This window comes from Dryobates pubescens, chromosome 19 (assembly GCF_014839835.1).
Source record: "Dryobates pubescens isolate bDryPub1 chromosome 19, bDryPub1.pri, whole genome shotgun sequence".
Lineage (NCBI taxonomy): Eukaryota > Metazoa > Chordata > Aves > Piciformes > Picidae > Dryobates > Dryobates pubescens.
The window spans coordinates 17,913,800-17,934,577 of NC_071630.1; the positions used below are offsets into that span (position 1 = coordinate 17,913,800).

Sequence of the window (20,778 nt, forward strand, 5' to 3'; positions counted from 1 at the left end):
CTGCGAACAATTAGTCGTGTATTCCTACGGACAAAATGCTGGAGTGCAGGATTTTTGGAGCATTTATCTACTGTCACAAGGTACTGCGACATCTTCTAATTGAAATCTGTGCACAGTTCCAACAGCCTAAATACCAAGTTTTAAATGAACTTTTAGTTGAAGACAACTATTGCTGTAGCATTTTATTAATCCAACATGTTGGATCTTTTGTTCCTTACCTGTAGAACTACTTACCTCATCATGCATCAAAATAGTAATTTGTCTTAATAGCTCAACTTCTGGCAAGAAAGGTAAGATGGTGCACAGTAGATAAACCATATTTTAATGTGTTACAAGCATAGTTAATAGCCAGACTACCTCCCCAGACATGTCATTACTATGTTTGACAGATTTCTTTCCAATAGCTTGAGATGAAACAGCTTTTCACTTTACTGTTTTTTTTTGTCTCTATGTCTGTTTTGTAACACAAACATCAGATAGACTCATGGCTGAAGTTTTCACATAGATGCAAGCTGCAGAAAGCCCAGTATCCTTCCACAGCTGCTGCTGAGTCACACCTTGAAGAGGTTATTTGCATTGTAGCATGTATCATGTCACTAAAACGATATACAAGAATGTGTTCGGGACAGTTACTTCAGTAGCAACCAAAAGACATAAAGACAAACTGAGCAAGAATAGCAACATGTCAAACTCTGAGCTAAAGCAAAAAGCCAGAGTTGTGGGTTTGGTTTAATTTGCCAGGTATTCTTTTAATGACAGGTCAAAAAAAAAAAAAAAAATGTGAAAACATTCTGACTGCCTTCTTTAAAAAAAAAAAAAAAGCCTGGTGTTAAGAATTACAAATTGTGTGTAAGACAACAGCTTCTTTGTACTGCAAAACCAACAAATACAAGGATGCGATCAAGTTTCTAAGCATCTCTGAATTTGAAACGTTAAGTATTTTCTTAATCTCAGAAAATGCTTAGTAGTTTTTCGGTTTTGTTCAAAGATAACTCGAAGTACAACAACATCTAGACCTGTTGTGAAAAGAGCTTTCTTTCCCAATAGATCTTTGAACATAAATGCTCCTTTTGAGTTCAGTACATTCACAAAATAGCTCAATTAAGAACAGTATCACCAATGAATTGACTACTGGAAAGAGACAATTTACCAAACATACAGAAATAGAAGATTTACCATAGCATATCAAAAGATGACAACCTGTAATGAACTTTAAAAAGATACAAAAAAGAGAAAAACCTGAATTACAGAAAAGAAAGTCATATTTATTTAATGAAAAACTAGAAGTTAATAAAAATTAGCAAATACACAAAAAATATACACAAACAGCAGCAATACTATGTAGTGACTTACAAAGGGGGAATGGGGAGGGGGAGGAGGGGAAGCAGTGGCCAGAGACCAGACCGCTCAACATGGCTTGTCAGTCAAGAGGGGAAGGGGGGAAAAAAAAACACAAACAAAAACACGAAACAGTATCCTTTTCAACAGTACAATCAATCTACAAACAAGTTTTTAGAATTATTTTACAACGTTTCCTGTAGAATCAATTCTTAATACAAAAGATGCCCAGTTTGGGTGTATATATATTTTCAGTGGTTTACTGTTGACTTTTTAAATATATTAGTGTTACTACATGCAACTGCTTCCTGTAATTTAACAGCCTTTCCTTTTATTTACCTTCATATGTCTACCCTCTGTCTACCAAATAATTTGTCTGACAGTCAAAGATGGTTACCCTACTTTCTGCTAAATTAAATGCAAGGGTTTCAACACTGGCCTGAAGAGGTTTGATTGCCATTTCAACACATGGATATAGTTACGTTGATGCCTAAATTGCCATTTTCTGCAAAGAGCTGTGCGATGCTGGTGTCAAAGACTAGGCAGTCACTATTCATAATGGCTGTTGCAATTCCCTCATGAATAGATCGAGGAGTTGCTTCCCAAGTCAATCGCCGCCTATGACCGTTTAACTCGAGTCGATAAGCAAAGTTTTCAGCTTGCTTGCGTGTTCCTATCAGCTGTACAATTGCAAAGAACTGCTGGTGACCATCATATTTTTCCTGTTTCTCCAATACTAACATGAAATGAAAGCCAAAACAAGACTGCATCATAACCCAGTCAACAGCACCAGGAAGATTAATGTCTGTAGCAAGAAACACTATATCTTCTCCCTGAAGTGTTGTAATTGACTTATGTTGATGCATCAGATGTGGCATTACAGCATCCAGAGAACCTTGCCATTTACATGAAGCACCGGGACACGGACAGGAATAAGGCCTGAACTCACATAGCTCCTCATGGTCTGCTTTTTCTGTGTGTGGCAAAGTTATCTCGCATCCGGAAGAGGCATATTTACATGGGAATAGTACAGAATTGGCAACTTTCTCCATAGCCAGGTTACGAATGGAGCCCAGTGGGCCTCGGCAAGTTGGACAGCACGTAAGTTTGGGGCGACAGTTGCTGCAAACAAGGTGGCCACTCTGACACTGAAGAATCGGTGGCAGCACATAGTCAAAACACACAGGACACTCAAAGAGACTAGCCAAGTCATTATTGGAAGCTGTAGTGCCAGTCAGTGCGGGCACCCTCTGTGATGGCGTACACTTTGAAGTACCTGTAGGTAGTGCTGTAGCAGTCTGACGGCTCATTTCTGTAACACAAGAGAGAAAAAAGAATGAGTACCTACACATTTTCCTCTGTTTTGCAAAGAAGCTTCAAAAGGAAACAAAAGCAAAGAACCCATGTAATGCAGACTCTGAAGACCTTACATGTAGCTATCAACTGTGCTGCGTGCAATACGACACTTGTATGACATGCAAATTTAACAAGCGAAGAAGTTCTGCTAGTTATGCTGAAGACAATTTACCTATTGGAAGCTGCAAGGGGTGAGCAAAGGTATACTAAGAACATAACCGAAATCCTCACAAAAGTTTGTTGCTGAGTTCATTTTTTTAATCAACTCCACTCAGATCACTTGTGTGTAGCAACTTGGAGCATTATGGAACAATTCTAAGGCTGAAATTTCAAGTTGCTGTGCATTTAGTGAGAGAAGAAACTAGCCATTTTAAACAAAATGAAGTTCTAGCTATAACCTCAGTAACACAGTTTACTGTGTAATTTCTTTTAAAAATTGAAAAAGAGTAGCAAGTGAAAATATAGCTAAGGCAGTTAACTACTACATTGCTTTTCATCTAGGATAGCAAAGTAACCCTTCTTTGTCATTACTGTCACTAAGACCCAGTGTTTCTAATCACTTGTGAGGACACCAGGGAAAGGGGGGGGGGGGAGGAGGAGGCAGCAATTATTTCAATTATTTTCTTGAATTTCCCAAATAAGAAATTGCCCACATTCAAGAGATTGAATTTGAGAATTTTAAGACAAGTACTCAAACATTTCCAGTAACTTGAAAATGCATTATTCAAGTTCTACATTCAGTGGAGTTTACAACATCCCCAGGTAAGAGTTAACAGCTGTCCAACCAAACAGCTTGCTCAAGCATTCCACACATGCTGTACAAGCAGTGTATTTCATAACATGTTACGGATGCTACGCTTTCTCCTGCACCCCCTAACTCTCTTCCTTCTCAGGCCACAGGAATTATTAGCACTACCAGAAAAAATAAACACTTCATTGGGGGAGGCGGTAGTCTACTGTCCCTTCATAGGTTAAGGAAAGTAAAGTAAAATGCCATCCAAAACTGGCTTCTGTTACACAGTGAAATGCACAACCACCTTAAGTGCTTCGTTGCAAGTACAACAGCTCTGTATCCATCATGTAAGCACACAGCTCTCAAAATAAACCTCATCTTTAATCTCCTTGCTATTTGACATGGGAATATTAGGCAATAGGCAAGCTTCCCATATTTAGCATCATCTCACCCACAAACTTACTCACACTTGGACTAGATGTCTCAAAGCAGCATACTGTGCATGCTTTTCCAAGACATGCACTGTTCAGGGCATGAAATGAAGGAATTGAGACATTCCAACATACAAAATAATTTATCCTTTAACATTCAGAAAGCAATTGTAGACAGGAAAGTTCAGCAGCATAGAGGGAAGCACCTTTCCCCAGTCCAGAGCCAGAAAAACATGAGCGTCTAACATTCAGTATCCAGACACTGATTTTGAGTCTTGCATGCCCAGTAACAGCATCATCTCACTCCTCCAAAATAATCTTCCTTCATATCTCAGGCTTGTTGGACTAGAAATACCCAGTTCCATCTTTGGAAAAACAACACAAAACAAAGCCAGACCGTGGTTTTCAATACTGGGCCTTCACTGATACTGCAGAGACAGGAATGTTAGTATCTTTTGGGCTCATTTTCATGCTGTAAGGCTCCCACATTACACGTTAACTTTAATATACGTGTGATAAATCAAATCTATGTTCTTGGGAAGTGATGCCACACCAGCTTGTCATGAGGCGGTTCAAATGATCAGGCCTCTGTGACAACTAAGCACTGCTGCTTGTCTTCCTCAGCTCCTGTAGGTGGGATGCTTATGATGGCACACCACAGTTCTGTGCCCTAGAACAAACGATACACAGAGGATAATGTGCACTGGGGAGCACATTCTGGTCATACTGATTGCTTGGAAAGAAAACACACAGAGGTTCATATAAAATTCTCTTCAAATACTGTAAACACACAATTCAGGAAAGTTTGTGTGTACTTCATCTTACCTGAGCCTATACATCCAGATCCAGGGATTCCCTGTAACCCACAGATAACTCTGATGAAACTACTGTGTTAGACCAGTTCCCTAGGCAGTCTGACAAGCTGAGTGAGCTCTGGTTTCATTAATTACAGCCCTCTGAGCCCATTCAAGAGCTAAATGAAGCAACCTACAAACTCTGCAGAACACTTTATACACAGATGTATTTCTCACCTAAGCTTTCTAAGCACTAGAGACGAGAACCACGCAGCCCTGTTTTAGCTGTTTCTGCATGTACCAGCTTTTGCACACACCTTTCACAACTGAGTACCATCCAAATTAGAATGAAAACAAGCATGAATCTGTGAACCATACCATGGAGATTAGCACATAAGGAAGAAACTGGATAAAGCTATCAACTGTAATTTACCAAGCCTAAACCTGCCCAAAGACTAAGTTTTCATCACTCTTGTTAGCATGAAGGTAAATATGAATCATGACAGAAAAGTCAAAGTAGTTAATTTTTTATAGTTACCTTAAAAACTAAGTTAATCACACACAAAAAAGCTACCAGTGGGACACAGCGTCAAGTAATGCCGTGCAATACACTGTAAAACAACTAAAGAACTGGAAATAAAGTTTAAAGCTATTTTCAGGTATGAAAGCTCATTTCATGCAATGTTTGCTATTATGTTATCTTTGTTTACACACACGGAGAGTAAGTCTCTAAGCAACAGCGACAAACTATGGTACTGTACTCTCTGTCATCTTCAGAAGCATTAGTTCCTACCAGCTATTCAAAGACTACACAAATTTGAGAAAGCATAACCTTAATGAAGAGTGAAGAGGAAAAAGCTTATTTTAAGATTTCCCAGGTCTAAATCAAGAAAAACTCCGCCCTTAATGACATCGGCAGGCACCGACCTGTTGATGAAACTATTCTCTACAACTTCTGGGCAAGTGTGAAATGCACATCTCCCGAGGGACGCAATTCACAGCTCCTGCTAAAGCAGCTTGGAGAACTTGGCATAATGCAGTTCACTACCTTTCCCCTTGCAGGTTTCACTTCCCGGCAAGCAGGCACACAAGACTCCCTTCCACGCATACAGAAAGCTGGAGGCAGATCTCCCCGTCATGGGGAGTGAAGCGGCTCATCGCGTTTCCGCGCAGAAGAGCTCGGGGCAGCGGCCCCTCCCGGCTGCGAGCAGCCCGGAGAGCGCGGGGCGGCCGGGGGGCGCTGCCCCCGGTGAATGCCCCAGCGATCCCGCGAGGGACCCTGCGCCGCACGTTGCTGTCACCGCTTCGGGCTCAAAACCCCCCATTTACGGCCGCGGCCGCTCCGCATCCACCAGCCACATCCGTGCTCCGGCCCGGCGCCCCAAAATGGTTCCTCAACTTCCCCGTCGCGCTGCCCCGCGGCCCGCGACGCGGCCCGAGCCATTGGCTGCCCGCAGCGGGCCCCGCCCCGCCGCGGCCCCAGGCCGCGCAGGAGAGGGCGCAGCGGCCGGGCTTGGGCGCAGCGCGGGCGGCCCCAGGCGGCCATCCGCACTGGCGGGAGGGCCCAGCCGCGGCCCCGGGGAACTGATCCTCTCCCTCTGACAGACAACGCCTCGGCCCCCGAACAGCGCCTTCCGGCCTTCAAACACCACGTCTCCTCCATTTCCCGCAGGCTAAGAGGGAAGCTTGCCTGTGCACACCTCTCTTCACGCGTCAGCCCAGCGTCATGTGAAACACCAGCAGTACGTGCTTCACACGTGTCACAGCCCCTTCTTGTTCGGATACTCACAGGCTGACAGACCTGATCATCTTCCTCAAGTATCCAGTTTCAAAAGCTATAGATTCTACTCAGAAGTCTTCCAATACATGAACCATGAGTTTCACTTCCTGCTCCTGCTTTTACAAGCATACTGTTCAAATTAGAGACCCACAGTGGAAAATGCCAAAGTACCTGTGCAACAGGAATTTTCTCCATTTGTATAAAGATTATTGTTAAGCAAAACTGTAATAATATCAAGGAAAAGACCAACAGATTTGGCACGATGTGCCATATTTGAATATCCACATGGACTAAAAAAAATGAGAAGAATTTAAGGATAAAGGAATTGGAAATCAAGTCAATGTCCTTGCATGATGCACATGCCTGGCTCAGAACAGCTTAGGCATTATAGAATGATCATAGTATCATGGAAGTACAAATTTCAATAGAGGAAACATAAGAACATGCTGCAGTAAATTGTTCTGGTTGCATAAAAAGCAAGGCTACAGTATCTGGGTGAAGAAAATTATCTTTAAAAATGCTCTCCTATAATTTGAAATTCAAGTCCTGTTTCAAGGAAGACTCTGGAAGCTTGTATCAGGCACTATAACATGTAACACCCAACTACCACTAACAAAAATCTACTAACTCAGTACAAGGTATGCTTCAGCTTCACCCCAAAACATGTAACATATCACATCCCCATCAGTTAAAAGTCCATGCAGTTTTGCAATAAAACAGAAGCTGAAGAAAACCAGCACAAAAATGTCTTTCGAGAAACTGAAACATGCTCTGAAGTGTCTGACACATGCCCTAGGCTTTCTCTTCTGCAGCTAAACAGCTGTCCCCCAAGGCAAATCAGAAGCCTCCAGACAGGTAAGCCAATGTTGAACATGGTCTTTGCTATGCTGTGATACAATGTACAATGTCTTTGAAACCCCAGATGGGTAATAGAACAGTGAGAAGCAGACACGCAATGAATTCACTGTTTAAAACAGCTCAGCTGAGGTGCAGACATAAGGTAAGCAGTTTCAAGATAAGTTCAAAAAGCTGATGTACCTCAGATGCCACTGAATTAACAGCAGCAGATAGAAATAGATTGAAACCCTTTTAGCATTTCATCTTTCAAATGTGTTAGCTTCAGATATCATTCCTGAAGTCACATCTCCTACGTTTCACTGAAATACGGGGCACCTTTGACAAATCCAAGTTAACACCATCCACTTTTCCAAAATCCTCTATCAAACAGATTAGATTTGGGTTTGACATTTTAATTCACTTTTGAGAGAGCAACTGAATGTTACTTTCGGGGGGGGGGGGGGAAGAAAAAAACACACACACCCACGAAAACAAAACAAAAAACCCCACCCAAAACCAAACCCACAAAAATCCAAACAAACTCCCCCCCAAACCAACAAAAAGCCCCAAAAACTTCTGTATAATCATTTTTATAGCTGGAAGAGGGAAAGATCTCATTATACAGCATGAAGGAGTGAGACAAGGACAGATTGGTTTGGGGATGTTTGCACATGGTAATACATGAAGTACATAATATCATGGCCAAAAACCGGGAGGTGTCACAGATACAGAAGTGCCATGTGAATATTACCTGGAGAATGAAGGTAATTAAAAAGCACAGTTTGTCCCAATTAAAAAGTAGCACCAGTGTACTTTAAGTAGGGAATCTTCTTCCAATTTTTAAAGTGGCATTAGACTAGTTTTATATTAAAAGCTCCTTTAGAACACCTTATTTCTGTACCATAGCTGCCCAATTTATGAGAAGTCATAAACTGCTAAGGACAACACCCATAGCACTATAGAAAAGCCAGCTTTTCAACTACATGTATTTACTACTTCTGAAATTAATTTGCCAAGGTATCTACCTTTCCTCTGTCCTGTCTTGCACTCAATCATCAACACACAGCAAAACAGATGGGAGAAAGGTTTTAGCAGGCTCTAATGAATATATATTGCCTCACCACCACCAACCCCACACTTCAGCAAACACGTGTAACATTTAATGTATTATGCACAAGTGGCTCAGAGAACAGCTTGTGAATTCTTACCATTTTAAATAGTAATATTCTTAATTTCTACTTAAACTGTAAAAGGTTTTTCCATTTTGAACTATCAGTCTATTTCTCACAGCTCTTGGGAGATGTTGCATCACAAAGGCCTGGAATAGTTAATACCAAATGCATGCCTGCTTCTGCAAATTCAACAAAGTTTGATGCAGAAATGTATGTCCCTGCTTATCTGCAGTCTCTGTACCTACTGGCTTACCTCAAAACTTTTAGATGACACTTCATGATATAAATTATTAATTGACTACATAACTGAGAAGCAATAACACAATTTAGTCTCTATATATGCATTTTTTTCAACCCTTCCAGACACTGTTTTCTTTAGTTTGCATTCTAATTGTTATTTTAGACACCTCAGGGCTTCTCTTTTCCTGCATACTAGGCAAAAGCCAGAGCAATACAATGTAAGAGTGTATTGTAATACAAGAGTAAGTTATAAAATTGAGGCAAATCTTGCTATTATTTCCTTTTCCAAGACATTATCTGTTCAGTTCATCTTGTTTTCACAAAAAAAATTCTAAATTTCCACTACCCTGTAGTGACCCAGCCTGCCTGAAATTGCAGGGAATTTTTTTCTTACCACCTCAGGACATGCCCTACCAACCCCTCTTTCCAACCATCAGCAAAGGAAATCCCAATGGATTTACATTATCATGGAATCAGTCATCCTTTTTATGGCTACCTCTGCAGCAAACTGACAGACCTTAACATTCAATGTTTCTGATGCTACCAAATATGTTCTCTTTTACACGATATGGTCACCATTGCTAGCGAGCAGTCCAGATCTCCTCAGAACCCCACACATGCTGTGTGGCAGATACAGACAGCACTGTGTAAACACAAACAGTATTATTACGCCCATCAAATTACAGTGACCTGTTTCTAATCCAATACAAAAGCTGGAGCCCTGGCTAGTGCTGTCTGTCTTCCATTTCATCACTATTAACTACTTCTCCTGCCCAGGAGCTGTTTTGTTTCATTTTTTGTTGTTTTGGTTTTCCTAGCTATCGAAGATTTTCATTCCAACAACTTTATAATGTTAAATTAAGAAGGAATAGTCCTATAGAAGACAGACAACAACCACACAAAGAAACCCCCATATTGGCAAGCAACTACTAACATGACTGTAGCATTCATTTTTAAAAGAAACAAAATCCATCACCAATTTAAAGACGTGAATAACCCATATTCCAGCCAACCAGAATTTTCTATATTCGAAAGAATCAAGATCCAAATTATCATGGAATACTGGAATGTACTGCTATGATACTCCAGCCTTGCAAAGTAAAACAAGCTGAGGGAAAAAGTTCAAAGACAAACAGCTTACTCATAAACCTGCACATCTTATTCTAGAATGAAAATCATACATTTCTGATCACCAGCAAAAAAAAATCAGAGTTTGGACCACTCTGTATTATATAAGCAGAGAGCATCCCAGCTTTCCTGTCTTACAATTACTTGTAGCATTCAATAAGAAAATAGGTTTCTTTGTAAATTCAGATCATCAACAAATTATAAAGCAAAATAGGATGTTTATCTCCTCTATCTCTTGAGCTTGAAAGGAGAGGAAATAGGACAGCAAAGCTAGGGAAAGTATAAAGGGCCTTCCCAAAAACTAAAGCTACACTAAACCAAATTTCTCAAGCGCCACCACTAGAAAGAGAAAATGCAGTAATACACTCAAACTGGAATCACCAACAACAGCAAAAACTAGCATTTTATAATCTACTGTAATAACAGAGAAAAACAGTCATTCTTTGCATGCAAATCAAAACCAAACACTTGCATTAAAAAGATCATGGACTACTTCCAAAGTGGACTTAACTGTACTTCTCCTTTTTAAAAGCAAGCAATTAACTTACCTCGCTGACACTGTCAAATCTCACTGTGTCTGAAGTGGTCTGTGATAAAAGCTACCTCTTTTCTGTTCAGTAGCTCTGAAAGCTCAATGCCACTATCAGCAGTCAGCCAATGGTCAGAGCCTTCCTTGGCATAGGACACCTGAACCTCCAGCATGTCTACAAATGGAACCTATAGCATGATAATCTGTGGCATGAACAGCAGCTGTCCCATACTAACCTTCTCAGATACCAAACTAAACATGCCTTTCTGCAGCCTGCCACAGTTTGAGTGCAGTAAAGTTGAGGTAAATCAGTACAGGTTTCAAAATAAGGATGGCAAAACCCACAGAATCTAACAAAAAGAAAAACTTCATATGAAAATACAGACAACTTTATCAATTTTTATTTTTTAGTAATATCTAATTTCACTGTACACAGAACACACTGAACTGAGTTGCATCAGGATCATCTTCCAGCAGTAATTTAGCCCAGTAATTTCTGTAAACACAGGTAGACAGTTACCTCTTAAGAAGTTCCAGACATAGAATTTTGCAATAAAAAGCAAGGCAGGCATACAGGAAGATCAGCTACCACACAGAAATGCAAGTCATGTTTTCATGCTGTAATATATACTACCACTCAGAAGCATCCGAAGCAGGAAGCACTTAATTCTGCTCTAGAAGGTATTAGATGGGGTCTGTATACAATCACACTCTATTAGCAAAAACTAAATGATTAAAAAAAATCCCTCTCTGATAAATGTGAACAGCAGATCCTACCCTATGTGACAGTTTAGGGACTGTGTTTCTTTCCTCAGTCTGATTTTGCAGAAACTTCTTCACTGCATACTGTAACTGCTATGCAATATTGCATCACCATTTCTGTGTCTGTGGCAGACACAGGGAAGAGGGTGTGGCATGGAAATACCTACCTTAATTCAATAAGCCTAAACTACAAGAGGTACCTGCACTTTGATGTGTCTTCATGTCTTTCTGTGATAACTATTCCAATTCAAACTCAAGATCTATTTTATGCTCAGTTTTTCCTGAAAGACTAAATAACAATAGGGAGCAGCCCACCAAAATAACCAGACCTGATGAAGGAGGACCTGGCCTATAAAACAGATTGATCAGGCCACAGAAAGCCACTCTGTAGGAGTCAGGACAGGATTACATATGTTTTTGTAAAGATCTCTCCATCTTGTGCACTGCTTGAGCTCACACTTATTTCCATCTTAAATAATGGTTTATTCTTGCAATCCTTAATTTGTTCTGCATTCCTGTATACAGTCCTGGAGCCCTGTGAAGAATGGCAATCTAACCTGTCAAGAGCCAACAGGCAGGGGAGAGCTTGGAGCACTGAAATGACGATTCCAGAGTATAGTCCTGGTGCCCCAAAGTATGTCAAACATGACATCAACACATAAATTCATCACAGAGCAGCGATACTGGAAGGCTTTTAACTCATCTGAAATTACCCCTTTTTCAGAACTTTTATTACTAACCTACACAGACTGTCTCATCATTTTGGTGAAGATTTTTTTACAAGTTAGGGTGTTGGTTTTTTAGGGTTTGGGGATTTTTTTGCTTTTTGGATTTGATTTTTTAGTGTGGGGTTTTTTGGGTTTTTTTATATCCAGATATTTAATGTTCTAAAGCACTAACATTTAGAAGAATGTCAGACGAAGATAATGTCTTTATTTTATCACACATACAATGCACAGGGAAGAAAAAAAGTCACAACATTTTCATGGAATGGTTGGGGTTGGAAGGGACCTTAAGATACTTGAACCTGTCCAGAGAAGGGCAACAAGGCTGGCGAGGGGTCTGGAGCACAAGCCTGCGAGGAGAGGCTGAGGGAGCTGGGGGTATTTAGCCTGGAGAAGAGGAGGCTCAGGGGAGACCTTATTGCTTTCTACAGCAAGGAGGTTGTAGCCAGGTGGGGGCTGGTCTCTTCTCTCAGGCAACCAGCAACAGAACAAGAGGACGAAGACTCAAGCTGCATCAGGGGAAGTTTAGGCTGGAAGTGAGGAGAAAGTTCGTCTCAGAAAGAATAATTGGCCATCAGGATGTGCTGCCCAGGGAGGTGGTGGAGTCACCATCACTGAAGTGTTCAAAAAAGGACTGGATGTGGCACTTGGAGCCATGGTTTATTTAGACATGAGGCGTTAGGTATTGGGTGATAGGTTGGACTCGATGGTCTCTGAGGTCTTTTCCAACCTGGTTGATTTCATGATCTACTTCCAAACTCCCACCATGGGCAGGGACACCTTCCACCAGAACAGTTTGCTCTAAGCCCCATCCAACCTTACCTTGAACACTTCCATCTCTGGGTAGTTTGTTCCTAGTGTTTCACCACCCTCATGGTAAAGAACTTCTTCCTAATATCTAATCTAAACCTAACCTCTTTTATTTTGAAACTGTTACCACTCCTCCTGTCACTGCATTCCCTGATAAAGAGTCCCTCCCCCACACCTTTTCAGCAGGCCTCCCTTAAGTACTGGAAAGCTGCCGTAAGATCTCCCCAGAGATTTTAAGTATACAGGGTGGGTCAAGCCCGTATTTTTTAAATGGGCAATTTTTACATTTTGGAAGTAACATTTTTCCTACTGTGAATACCTAACTCAAAATGAAAAGCTATAGAAATCTAAGATGGGACACAGGTTTTTCCGTTTTGTTGATATAGCGTGGGTAAAAAATGAAAAGCGTGCTGACGTTATTTACACTGTAACAAATATAAGACCTTAGTAAAACAAGTGCAAAAGCACAGTGGCACTTTCACATGTCTGGTGGTTCCAAACTTCTCAGTACTTAATTTCTTTAAACTGTCATCTTTCACATCTTGTTTCTAGCATCCATTCTTTAAAGTAAATAAGCCTCCATTAAGACCAATACAGTTTACTTAAGAGACTTAAGTTTTCCCTGCTCATCAGTTCTGAATCAACTGTTTCTGTAGGGTTGTTGGATAAATATTCAACTGCCACTATTAAAAGTATTTTTTAATTGTTATTAAAATGTTATATGAATTCTCAGACTTGGCTATTGACAAGTCTACCATGGCCACACTCCTGTACAACATCAGAGCTCTACTGCTTTTCATCAAAATATCGAATATAGAATGTGACTTTATCTCACAAATAAGACCACTTGTCCAGGAAACGTTATCAGCCTGAGGCACAGCAAACAGAAATGGGTTGAACTGCTGACTGCACAGACCACCCTGTTACATGTAATGATTGAACATTCCTTGAAACTTAAATGAAACAAGAACAAAATAATTGCAGTAGTAAAGCATTAGTGGTACTAGAGCAGTAGTCAGTGGCATGGGAGACCTGGGTTTAGCTCTGTCACAAGTTTCTGAGTCACCACAGGCAAGTACTCCCCTGCTTTTTTACAGATTTGGAAATACCTTAAGTAGCTGCTAGACTTGAACACCAATGCAAAAGGGAATGAACTAACTTGGTTAGTATACTAAATGAACTCAGTAAACCCTATTTCAAATTTAATTCAGGTTAGTAATAACTAAATTTCATTATATACTAAAGGACACCATGTTAAATTATTTAACATTTCAGTTTTTACAGTCAGACACAGTCAAACTTCAATCACTGTTTACCTTCCAGCTCCCACTCACATAAAGATAACTGCCCTCTATTCACTCCAACAGTTTATACATCAATGAGACAAATCAAGGGAGACACTGGCAACACCCTTCTCACTCATTCTATTGCATCTAATCTGAAGGCCTTCGGAGATATCAACTCCACATTGACATTTTTATAGAAAGCTCTTTAAACTACTGCTTTACAGGTGCTGTTTTAAAAGAATGTCACTACTTCTGTTATGGAATATATACTTTGTATTTGTAACATTTCCTTTCTAATGATTATACTTGACCTAGCACAAAATTTTGTAGTGCACCATCAACATCTGCTCACCAAATTATTCCCCAGTCACACCTGCGCAACCAGTCTTCAAATGTCATCCTTAATGTACTTGCATAATCACACAGATATCAGCCATGTAGAGAAGAAACTGACCCAAATTAACTCACAACTGCACTGCACCTTCATGCATAGGAGGGGAAAGAATTCCTGTGAATGAAAGTAGTTTTGTGATTCTAATAACTTTTTTATCTATATGTAATTACACATGTACATGTACTGAAAAATAAGCATTCAGAAAATGAAAGATTAGTTGAGCAGAGCATTTTTACAGCTTTTACAAGAGCACAACTGCAGATAAGAAGGAAAGGAACAAGACTTGAGGCTCATATAGGCAAAAGTGAACAAGTTTACAGGAATTAAAAAACTAAACAGAAGAGGTTTATCTTGTAAAATTTGAAGTGGGATTATGTATGTGTAAACACAAGAATACAAAAATATGTTTCAATATGACTTCCAAAACTACATTAGGTAATACATGAAGCTTAAAATATCTGGTCATAAGACTACAGCAAATTCCAAGTTTTATGTCTTGCCAAAAAATTACAAGAGATAGTAAAATAAAATTCGTTTCAGAGATCCAAGAACGGGATTAAGGTCTTGTTTCTAGACTGATGCACAGAGTTACAGTCATCTTTCAAAGATAAAGTAGAAAAGTTACATGTTTCACAGGCTCTTGTATATTTAAGAGCACTTTTGAGAACTGCTCAGTTGCAGGATTTCTTAGAAGCTCTGAGATACCATTACAAACAACCAAAGAAAATTGGTCATCTAATAGCACAAAGAACAATCCACTTAATACAGGCTCCACAACTCAAGACACACACACACACAATGTCAGAGTGCAACTTCACCCTTTCTACAACAAATAAAAGCAAGCTGCCACCAAAATGAATGGTTGTGCTGCTTGTCCTTTACCCATCAGTTTTGTTTCGCTTTAAGGTAACACATTCAGAAGGATCAGTCTTGCACAACCACAAGAGTGCTTACACCAGCACACTAGAAAAACACCAAAACCAAACCAGCAATGGAGGGCGAGACCATTCTCTCTTAGCTGTAAACTCGCACTTACACTAATGCCAAGAACACGTACAATGACAGAGGATGGTATCTCTTGCAGCAGTACTGGCTCTTACGTTACCATGCAAGCTGCTTTGGGAAGTGAACCAGGTAATAGTTACCCACTCCTCACAGGCTATTAGTTTTCAACTCTTGGGACTACGATTGGCCCATTTCACATTGGTGAGAACAATACTGCAAGTTATCACAGGCAGCCTGAACAGAAACTGTCTTAGATTACTACAGAACTGTACCCTGGATGTGCTACAGCTTGTGCAGTGCTACTTCTATTATTTCTTCTTTCTTAACACTGATGTGCTAACAGCAACTAACCACATTTTAGAAATAATGGTAACTGACTGTTAAGAACATGACTCAGGAAAAGCTAACTCTTCAAACTAGTACCTACATCACATTTCAGCATAAAGCAATATGTACTAAAATTTACAAAACAGAACTTAGAAACCTGGTATTTCAGTTGTCATCCCCCTACATAATATAGAAGATATAAAACATTCACTCATGAAAAATCTAATACAGAGTAAACAAACAACAAATAACCCTTTTAATGCACCTACACTTCTAAGTTAGACACTAGTTCTAGCTAGTTCATCATGTAAAGGAATTCATTTTCAAGCTTTCGCTCCTCTAATTTCACACTAAATGGTTTTAAAATTTCACACTGAATTCTTTAAAATATTCTTACTCCAGTTAAAACCTTTCAACTTTTTGTCAATCTGTACATTAGTGAAATTTAGCATACAATTTTCCTTCATGTATAGTTCTCCTTTGACGTATTTTACCTGAACACATATTTGAAAGTAACTTTAAAATCGTGTCATTCTAAATGTTCCTCCCTGACAGCATTCAAAAAAACCCCAAACACTGAAAAGCCACTGTGGTCTTCTATCAAACACTAAATCAACTTTTGCTCCCTTCAGCAAAGAACTGGAGGAAAGAACTTTAAAATATTAGCTCAAGACTTTATACCACACAAACCAAAGCTCAAACAATTGCCATTTCACTTTAAAGGAGCCAATGGCTAATTCTTCAAGCAGCAGAAGTTATTACTACACTCTCCTTGTTTTTCTTCATGTCTCAGCAAGATCATCAATTGTTATAAGAGAAGACAAAAATCTGTTTCTAGATAAGGCAAACAAAAAAGAAAATGGTCAACAATTGTCTGTAGATTAATGTGCTGCTCTTTCTACATCAATTTCTCTGTAGGAATATATTCACAGTGAGTTTTTAAAATGCATTTCCAAATGCAAAAAGACACATACAGTCCTCAGTATCCACATATTTCACTTCCCCACTGAAAACACAGCTAACCTCAGCTTCCATATTCAGTTTCTACAAGAGAAACAAGTCAAAATCAGAAGCGCACCATTGCGTTAACTGTAATTATCTAGCACTTTATCCCATTTAAATACAGTGGAATTAGTAACCCAATTTCCCAGTATTCCTGTGATAACACAAAGAATCACCATGTTATAGATTAACTCAGCCAGCCATATATTTCTAACAGTTGTCCTGGGCAATATGGAAACATAGTAAGTGGTCTGGATTAGAACTAGAAAAATGTATACATATATGAAGTGTGACGTAACACATAAAACTATTAATGAGGAGGTAATGCCACATTTTGTCTTCATTCTTTGACTAGTGTAATTAACAGCTAAATACTATACACCACAGCATAAAACCACCCTATGTTGGTGACTCGGGAGGATTTTTGCTACGTACAATTAAGCGCCAATAGGAAAAAGAAGCAGCTGCAGTAACATCTTACACTGACGACAGCATTTACACCTCCTCTCCACTGCTAGCCCATGATGGCAATTTTTATGGTGCATTTAAGACATGAATGGTATGCAAACTTCGAAAAGAGCAAATTGCTTACAACAGATATTCTAATCAATGACACAAAACGTTTTAAGATAGATACCTCCACCTGTTGTGTATTTCTGTTAGAGTAAAACCAAGTATTTCTTACTACTCTTTTTTAATTACAACTAGTTTTCACTTTTCTTAATGCTGATTTTTCCTTCAAAAAATAATGTAACAAGAAAGAAAAAAATCCACTGTTATCCAGTACCTACAATATTCATGATGTTTAACCTCAGTTATGATTAAGACGAACTACAGCTTGCCAGCATCCTTACTTCACAGCTATTGTTCTCTACAGCAGGCAGGACTTGGAAGTACCAACCAGGGAACGACAGTTTCTAGAGCTGGAAACACCATTTTTACCTTGGCTTCCTACAGACTGGGTACATGCATTGCAGCTGTAGTACTAAGTTCCTTATATGTGTCCAGAATTTCAGATACCACTGATGTACCTTCACGACTCTGGTTCATCCCCACTTCTGAAAATGAGGCAACCATTAAAGCAGAACACATACTGATACTCTAGGTGACTAAACTCAGTCCAGCTTTCAAAGCCAACAGCTACAAATCTACAAACACTATTACAAGCAGAAAAACAAAGTAAAGCAATTCTAACTTAATATTAAGAACACCACATTTCTCATAGGAGTTACGTGTATAATCTTCCAGAAAGTTTCAAGTGAAAATTAGAGCCCATAAAATTATTTCTTTCACTTTTCAGAACAAAACTAGTTGTTCCTTAGGTGAACATGGTCATGCTCCACCCTCTTCTGCATTACAGGGGAGCGTCTTTAATATCTGAGCAGAATCTCCTTTTCAATTCCCACTAAGCAGACAGCAGCAACCATACTCAAATCAGATGTAAGTATGGAAAGCACATGTATTATTTAAAATATTTACCTTCCTTAGTTCACACCTACTTAACTGGAGTCACTGAATTTCTGTGCTAACTCTTAAGTAGAGTCTCCTTCTCTGAAGACTTTCAAGACCCATCTGAGTGCGTTCCTGTGCAACCTACGCTAGATTCTATGGTCCTGCTCTGGCAGGGGGCTTGAACTTGATGATCTCCAGAGGTCCCTTCCAACCCCTAACATCCTGTGATCTGTGTAACACAATCTAATTAGACTATAACATTAAAACCTTATCAACAGAAAAGATGGATTCATGAACAGGATACTTTGTCATGACATGGATTTTCAGAATCAAAACACCTCTCAGTTTCAGAATTCTTGGATCACAGTAAATTCCTAAAACTGTATCACTAATGAATTTTACCCTTGAGCTTTCAATGCTATGAAAAGTGATAAAGCTATTTGAAAACACCAGTTTTCACCTCATGTAATTATAATTTCTATCACTCACTTCCACATCAATGTTGCAGTGTAGGACAAATGGTAAAAGTAGAACTCATGGATTTATTCTTTAGTTATTTTCTGCAGTAGATGACTAGTCCAGAGATGAGTTTTATCCTAAAAACCTCTAGATCACTCTATCTGTATTCCAATACCTCAAATCTTCATGAAGACCAGCTTGAGTAATTCAGGGTTGAGCACTCGCTCTCTGGAATGCACCTTGCTAGCCTCAGTGTTTAGAAAAGGGATAAAAAGAGAACTGAAACTATTTCCAACCTGCAGAACATCCCATATCCTTCGTGGCCCAGTCCACGACCCAGCTATGAGCTTTCGAAGATCCACTCAACTGCCACGTGAAACAAGTCACTTTACTTATTTAGTGTATGAGTAAACGGCTTATTAGAGACGAAAGGTAGTATTCACCCAGACTAGCTGAAACAGAGACTGAAAAGAGGATACTGGAGAAATACCCTATGTTTACAATTACAAATAAAACGTGAGTTTATAACAAAAGCACCACCACTCAACCACCGGAAGAGAAACTTGGTTCTTCTCAGAAGCACTTAGGATGTTTTGCCTTTTACTATAAAAGCTATTGTTTCCTGCCCTTACAAAACCGTGGATAGGTCCCCAGCCTTTATAATTTCATGGGGGAAGCCGCGGAATGAGCAAGAATCTTCCCCCTCTCCTCTTTCTCACCAGATCAGAGACGAGCGAGACAGCAGCCTTCCCAGGAAATGTCACAGTGGAACACTCGGAGGCAACCTGTTTCCCGCGGCGGCTGGGCCCGCCGGGACGGAGGAAAACAGGGGCGTCGCTGAGGGCCAGGAGCTTAGGCCGCCCCCGCCTCCCTCCGTGGCCGCGGCCCAGCTGACCTTCGCCGCGCCTGCCGCCGGCGCCGGGCCCCGCTCCACTCCCGCGAGCACAAAGCACACGGCGCAGCACGGCCGAGCCCACAAAGGGACAGCCCTGGGGCCCAGGCCCTCGCGCGCCGGGCCCTCCGCAGCAGCCGGGCCGGGCCGCCGCCTCAGCCTGGCGCACAATAGCCCAGCAGGTCTCAGAGCCGCCTGCTGTCGCGGGCTGCTTCCCTCCTCCCCCCGACACCCACAGGCCGGCCTGGGAGGAGAAAGGCCCGTCGCGCCTCGCTCCCTCGGGGTGGACTCCCTCAGCACCCCGTCGCGGGCGGCGGTGCGGGACCCGGCCACCAACAGGAAACCGGACGCCCGGGCTGCGATTAGGCCGCACCGGGGCCTTGCACCGACTCTCCTCTGCAGCTGCCGCGCCGGCCCTGAGACCGCGCAGGGGGCCTCTTCCGCGGGCAGCAGCCCCACGCAAGGGCCGGGCAGGGGAGGGTGGGGGCGTCAGGCGAGACGCTCTCGGCCCTCCGAGGCCGCTCGGCCTCCCCTCCGCGGCGCGCTCACCTGTGGGCGCTGAGCTGGGCGGGACCCCGTTGAGGCGGCCTGGCTCCCCCGATCGTGAGGGCTGCGGGGCGACTAGCTGCGCCGCTGTCGCCGAGACGCTTGGTGCCCGAGCCGACCACCTGAACCGACCGCGCGCTCCCTCGCTCTAGCTGCCGGCCGAAGAGATACCGCCACGGGGGCGCGCCAGCTGCGGTGGAGTCCTCCTGCCTGCTAGGCGCGCTCCCGAGGCGAGCAGGCGGCAGTGCCTCCGCGCACGCGCAGCCGGCAGCGGCGCGCGGGCCTGGCTGCTGTACTCCTCGCGCGGGCCGGCGGCGCCGGGGAACAAAGGCCACTCGCCTTCCGTTCCTCTCCGTGGGGAGTTTGCCCATGGCCTTTAGGCTTCCCCCTGCTTTCATCCGTTTACCGGGTCCGGAAAGGTGCCACCTCTTACCTGTGCCAGCGCCGAGCCCTGCCAGTGTCACCCGGTTTCACCGCGGCCCCGACAGCGAACGAGCCGCGCTGTCGCCGCGTTCTGAGGTAGTGAGGAGGCCGCAGGCCTGGCCCTCAGTCTCATGCGCCTGGTGGGTCGTGGTGGCGGGCCCTTCTCGGGCAGTGACAGCACTCCTGCACTGAAAGCGAGTTTTTGGCACGCGTCAAGGCCTCAAAGGCCCAGCTCGGGTCTGTTACAAGGGCTATTTATATTTTTAACAATGAGAGAGCCCTCGAAAGTGGCCTTCTCATAACAGGCTGGCAACGTTCTGCACAGGAGTATTCTGGCGAACTTAAGGCACTGCTAAT

At 41.8% G+C, this 20,778-nt stretch overlaps 1 protein-coding gene across 4 annotated transcripts; it reads right to left on the reverse strand.

Moving 5' to 3' along the window:
• Positions 1–835: 835 nt before the first annotated feature.
• Positions 836–20,545, reverse strand: SIAH1 (siah E3 ubiquitin protein ligase 1). 4 transcript variants are annotated; one of them, XM_054170171.1, is made up of 2 exons: positions 20,432–20,545; positions 836–2,650 (listed from the first exon to the last, which is right to left on the reverse strand). In XM_054170171.1, the coding sequence occupies exon 2, from the start codon at positions 2,646–2,648 to the stop codon at positions 1,800–1,802; it is 849 nt and encodes a 282-aa protein (XP_054026146.1). In that variant the 5' UTR covers positions 2,649–2,650; positions 20,432–20,545; the 3' UTR covers positions 836–1,799. The 4 variants fall into 4 exon arrangements, with proteins under 4 accessions (XP_054026146.1, XP_054026144.1, XP_009904984.1 ...); XM_054170169.1 differs by lacking the exon at positions 20,432–20,545 and adding an exon at positions 20,002–20,232; XM_009906682.2 differs by lacking the exon at positions 20,432–20,545 and adding an exon at positions 5,701–5,870.
• Positions 20,546–20,778: the final 233 nt, after the last annotated feature.